The following is a 5,987-nucleotide window of genomic DNA, read 5'->3' as shown; positions in this document are numbered from 1 at the left end:
GAAATTTTGCACTCTTCTTTTACACGCCACGTCATCAATCCGAACCCCATTACTCAAAAACCCACGTGTCATCCTCCCATTCGTCCCAAAATATTAAACCAAAAAACACATTCGCTCTTACAAATTTTCCCAAAATTGAAATTGTTTTGAAACTCATCACAAATGGCGGCATCTTCCTTCTTTAAACCCACACCCATTTTCATTTTCACACAATTTCATCATCTCTATTGAACCCAACACACCAATCAATCAAACAATCAATCAAATATCATGGATGGCCAAGAGAACAAGAGGGTTACACGAATGGCAAAGAAGAGAGCCATGGAAGCAATTGAATCTCAGTTGCAACAACCGGTTAAAAGATCTCGTGTGGTTCTGGGTGAGATCTCGAACAATACGGTGTCAAAATCTGTTCCGGGTAAGACCCGGAAGCCGAAATGCGTATCGAATAAGGCGAAAAACCCGAAAAAGCCTGAAGTGGAAGTTGAGTTTGTTGATGAGGAATCAAGTGATCCGCAGATGTGTGAAGCTTATGTTACTGATATATATGATTATCTTCATAACATGGAGGTATGTATTTTTAATATTATGTTTTCGATTGATTCGATTGCTGATTTGGGGTTTTAATATTAATATGATTGAATTTAGAAAGAGGCGAGTAGACGGCCGAAGGCGGATTACATTGAGAAAGTGCAGAAGGATGTTGGTGTGAATATGAGGGGTGTATTGGTTGATTGGTTGGTTGAAGTTGCTGAAGAATATAAGCTGCTTTCGGATACGTTGTATCTTACTGTTTCCTACATTGATAGATTCTTATCGGTTAATGTTCTTAACCGAAAGCGGCTTCAACTTCTCGGTGTTTCTTCGATGCTCATTGCTTCGTAAGTGGTTTGATGTTTATTGTTGATTTGATTTTGTTAGGGCAATGAGTTGAAATGTTTTGTTATTGAATGTGAATAGGAAATATGAGGAAATTAGCCCCCCGCACACCGAAGATTTTTGTTATATCACGGATAATACTTACACGAAACAAGAGGTTGTGAGAATGGAAGCGGATGTGCTTAAAGCGCTTAAATTTGAGATGGGAAATCCCACAGTAAAATCTTTCCTTAGGTATGAATTAAAACTATTAATAATTATAATATTAATGTAACGTTATGCGTTTGTTAACTAACTGGTGTTACTCTTTTGACTTGCTGATTAACAGGAGGATTACCATTGTTGCTCAAGAAGATTATGAAGTAAGCTCTATTTTCTATTTCGGTTCTTTGCTTTTGCTTTCATGATTAGTTTACCAATTTGTGTGTTTAAATGCTAATAATCTATCTTTGTGAATTACAGGCACCGAAATTGCAATTAGAGTTCTTGGGTAATTATTTGGCCGAGTTAAGCTTATTAGAGTACGGGTGTCTCAAGTTTCTACCGTCTATGGTGGCTGCGTCTGTTATATTTCTTTCAAGATTCACTCTCAAACCGAGGTCACCTCCGTGGGTAAGGATACACAGCCTAAATTCACTCCATTTGAATTAAGAATTCATTTGTAGTTTATTCTTATAATAATATATAATCACGATCACAGAATTCTGCTTTGGAGAAACTGTCTGGATATAAACCGTCTGACTTGAAAGAATGTGTTCAAATTTTACACGATCTGCAATCGGGTAGAAGAGCAGGCAATTTAGTTGCAGTTAGAGAAAAATACAAGCAGCATAAGGTATGTGTAACATACTTATCTATACTATATCAAAGATGGACAAATTAAGACATTTTTTATTAAGGGATTTACAAGTGATATTGCATATGGTACAATCTTAAGTTTTGCCACAAGAGTAATTGTCACAATAAAAACTTACGTTTATTTAATATAGTTACAATATTGATCCCTCAATTATATTTAAAATTAAAGAATAGTTACAACAATAACTCTTAATCTATTACCTATATATTGTTTTAATTTTCACTTTTAACCCAAATTCACCCATAATTTTTAAACGTTAATAACTTTTTCATACTTAAATATTTTTTTTTTAAAAAATTACACTAAAAAACGAGCATATTTTTATCTTTAATTTGAGTATGATATTGTTATAGTTTTTTTCAGTTAAAAAAAATACATTTTATGCAGGTGTGTTTGCGGTCTGGTTTTGATGGTTTTAAATTAAACCGTGAACCAAACATTTTGTAACAACTTTTTGTCGTCAAAAACCAAGACAAAATTTTTGAAAATTGATAACTAGCCAAAAATGAAAGAAAAAAAATCAACAATCAAATCAAACCGATGAACGGTTTTACGGTTTCAAACCGAACAATAAACACCCATAACTTATTACGTGATTACCAAGGTTTGCGTTCCCGCTGCATGGCGCGAGCACCCATCTAGTGAAGTTATGATTTATAACATGACTTGTGTTCTTTTATGATCTTATCTAATTACATGTTTTGACTTTTTTTGTAACGCAGTTCAAATGTGTATCGGAATTGTCATCTCCATCAGCAATACCGCCTTCTTTTTTTGATGATGTCAAAGAATAAGAGTTTTTGCTTAGGATAAATGTAAATGAAGATCGCATTCAACATAACGTTGATTAGAAATAGGCTTGCCTTTTGACTTCTAGAAGTATTGACTGACTTTGTTCCTCTATGCGATAAAGGTCGGATTTTGGTTGTTTTGGTTCATAGCGTATGATAAATAGATCGTTTTGTTAGTTAAAGACTATGAGTTGATTTCACTTGTTAGGTGGTGTATATGTAAGGACTTCACTTATTTGTTGGTGTATGATTTACAACAATCTGCAAAGAAAAAGAATCATTGTGGCACATCATTCAGTTTAAAAGTTATATTATGATTTTATGACAATTGATAAGTAAAGATTAACATGTAATCACAATTCACAAATGCAATAACAGGTGATGCATCAAATTAACTCTAGTCTGATATTAAACATCGAGTCACTGGACGCGGTTTACACTTAGCTATTAGTGGTTGAGCCTTGGGCATAGTGAGCCCGGGACCTTCGGTCATATCAATCATCTCTTCACTAACTCTTTCCCAATCAAAGCATTGTATAAGCAACCCCAAGGTTAACCCAACCAACCGCATGGCTAACCGATTTGATCACCTATAGCTATTAACCCTTCCCCTGGGCAACTCCTTCCAAACCCAAACGGCATGAACTTAAACCCGAACCCATCTCTTGCTTTACCTTCAAACCGTTCCGGCTTAAACACCTCGGGCTCACTCCACAACTCAGGGTCATGATGTATAGCCCATTGATTGACAATCAACATGGTGCCACGTGGCATGTGATAGCCTGCAACCACACAATCATCTGATGACTCGTGTGGTACTAGTAACGGGCCTGCAGGGTACATTCGCATAGTCTCGTTCACAATACATAGAAGGTAAGGCAAGTTGGCCATATCTGATTCATTAACGAGATGGTCCTGTCCTACTTGTGTGTCGATTTCGTCCCGGGCCTTCTTTAGCACATGTTTATGGTTCAGCAATAAGGAGAAAGCCCATTCCATTGATGCAGTTGAAGTATTCGTTCCAGCTGTGACATTCTGCCCATCAAAAATAAAATATATATGGTTAAAATATTTAGTTCAGATATCAGTAGGGAAACGAGCAGAGCTGCGCCCTGGCTCGTTTAGGCTTGTATGTAGTTTGTCAAGCTCATCTCGGTTTGTTTATTATTTATTAACTAGTGGTATTACCCGGCGCGTTGCGCCGGGGCAGGTTGGTAAACCCAGGTGCGCGGTAATAAAACCTAATCGTTGTTTGTCTCAGGTGTTGAGGGTGGTAAGTCAACGCGAAGTCTGTTGGTTTTCATCACGTTCATAACGATACCGGAACCAAAACAAAAATGGCATTCAAACGGTTTTCTTTATGTTCGTTACGACACCAGAATTAAAACAAAACACGGTGAGTCCACATGAATTTGGTTGGATTAAGTCACATTTGTTGCGATACCTAAACCTAAACAAAAACAAAAACAAAAACAAAAACAAAAGCAAAATTGACATTCAGTTGGTTTTCCTTGCATTTGTTAAGAATTAAGATATCAAAATTAAAATAAAAAAAATTGTCGCGGACCAGTAAGGTGCCGCAAAGAGGCCCAATAGAGCTTTGCAGCACCTAAGTTGTATTTTATAATTATTAGTAGTAATGGTAATTATCTTTATATATTTATAATTACATATATTTCTAATTAAAAATTGATTATTTTTATATGGATAAAAATCTCTTTTAGGTTTGGGAGCCTGCTTGAACTCGATATATGAATATTCAGCTATAGCTCGTTTGGTAAACGAGCCTTTATAAAAGCTTGAGCTCAGTCTCATTTAAACTCTGATCGATTCAAGTTTGTAACAAGCTGATCTCAAGCATCTCATTAGCGGCTCGTCTTGGCTCCTTTACACCCTTAAATTTCAGACATTTATTGTTATTATTATTATTAGTAGTAGGAATAGGATCATATCTTACCAGCACAAAGCCTTTGATAAGTTCATCAGTATAGTATTCAGGATCATCCTCTTTAAGCTGCAACAACACTTCAATCATTGTATTCTTCTTCTTCTTCATCATATTATTATCATTAGTTTCACTTTCTTCCTGTTTCACATTTCTAAGTTGATCAATCAACCCTTGAATAAACGAATCTCTCTTCCCCTGCAACACAATCATCTCCTTCTCCAATCCCGTAACTCCCAACCACTTCAACACCGGCAAATGATCGCCTATATTCGATGCACCCGATACCCGAAACGACTCCTTTACAATCTCCTTAAACCGTTTCCCCTCTTCCATATTATTATTATTATTATTATTATTATTATTATTCCCGCCAAAAAACCTCTTCCCGGATATCATTCTCATCATCATATTCAACGTCATCTCATGAAACACCAAACTCAAATTCACTTGAGAACCACATGCTGACGTCAGCTTCTGGATTAAAAGTCTTGCTTCATCCGCACGTATGTCATGAAACTCGTTTAACCTGTGAGAGGATAATATTTCGACGGTGGATATCCTGCGAAGGTTACGCCAGTGGGCCCCGTAGGGGGCCCACCCGAAGCTGGTGTAGTTGTAGCCGAGGATCTTGCCGGCGAGAAGACGAGGGCGGCTGGCGTAAACGATGTCGTTTTTGGTGAAGCATTCTTCGGCTGCGGTAGGAGAGGAGATTAATAAGACGTTGCGGGACCCGAGGTGGAGGAAGAGGATGGGACCGTGCAGGGGTGGCTCTTGGGACCGCGAAAACAAGTTAGGGCTTTATGCTTCCGTTTAATTAAGGCCCCAAGTCTAAAGAAATATTATATAAAGATATATTATAATGGGTAAAGTAAACTCAAAGTAATGTATTGGTTTGGTGGTAAAACTTGTTTGTTACTAAACTATAAGTTATTAGTTCAAAACTTGTAATAAGTAAAATTTATTTTATTAACAATTGTCATGAAAAGACCTTGAAATCGTGTTTCGATTTAGGCCTCCACATTCTTTAAGCCGGCCCTGGACCGTGATTGGTGGAGAGTGCGGCGAGTGTTTTGTGGAGTGGTGGTTTGAGTAAGTAGAGGTGGCCGATGATGGGGATGGTGGGGTAGATTGTGGGTGGGAAGTTAGTGGTGGTGGTGCGACGGAGGAGGATTAATATTGCGGTGAGGAGGACTGTGATGATGGTGATGAGGAGATAATTCATGGTGTGGTGAGAGTTGAATACAACGAGGTATGTGGATTTATTAAGGATTTAATAAGGATGAAAATATTAAACTCTATTATTGGATGTTGGATGTGGATGTCGTCGAGTACGGTTAATTGAAATTATATGAGATTAACTAACGGGTATTTTTAAGGTTATTTGATTAATTGATTAATCGGTTATGGTTTTGGATGTCGTGGGTAAAGTTAAAATATAAAAGTTAAAATACAAAGGACAAAAAAAATGAGAAGGGTGAGAAGAAATCCAGTCCATTAATTTTAGATTTAA

At 37.0% G+C, this 5,987-nt stretch overlaps 1 protein-coding gene and 1 pseudogene across 1 annotated transcript; one reads left to right on the top strand and one right to left on the bottom strand.

Annotated features, from left to right (window-relative positions):
• The first annotated feature begins 270 nt into the window (after window positions 1-270).
• LOC143587772 (G2/mitotic-specific cyclin C13-1-like) lies at window positions 271-2,730 on the top strand. The gene is made up of 7 exons (XM_077068958.1): window positions 271-570; window positions 649-881; window positions 961-1,113; window positions 1,208-1,241; window positions 1,342-1,491; window positions 1,580-1,714; window positions 2,461-2,730. Exons 1-7 carry the CDS (start codon window positions 271-273, stop codon window positions 2,530-2,532), a joined length of 1,077 nt encoding a protein of 358 aa, XP_076925073.1. The 3' UTR covers window positions 2,533-2,730.
• A 196-nt stretch (window positions 2,731-2,926) lies between these two features.
• LOC143587773 (cytochrome P450 81Q32 pseudogene) lies at window positions 2,927-5,699 on the bottom strand (annotated as a pseudogene).
• Between the last annotated feature and the right edge of the window lie 288 nt (window positions 5,700-5,987).

Source organism: Bidens hawaiensis, unplaced genomic scaffold (genome assembly GCF_021521415.1).
Source record: "Bidens hawaiensis isolate Kalapana, Puna unplaced genomic scaffold, B.hawaiensis_p1.1 tig00035872_1, whole genome shotgun sequence".
In the NCBI taxonomy this organism is placed as follows: Eukaryota; Viridiplantae; Streptophyta; class Magnoliopsida; order Asterales; family Asteraceae; genus Bidens; species Bidens hawaiensis.
This window is presented reverse-complemented; position numbering and strand designations above follow the sequence as displayed.

Bases quoted from the DNA above. Each gene is read 5' to 3' on its own strand.
- LOC143587772 (XM_077068958.1), top strand. From the start codon at position 271: ATGGATGGCCAAGAGAACAAGAGGGTTACACGAATGGCAAAGAAGAGA. The intron at 571-648 runs GTATGTATTTTT...GATTGAATTTAG, and splicing joins ATTATCTTCATAACATGGAG to AAAGAGGCGAGTAGACGGCC. The intron at 1,492-1,579 runs GTAAGGATACAC...TCACGATCACAG, and splicing joins AACCGAGGTCACCTCCGTGG to AATTCTGCTTTGGAGAAACT.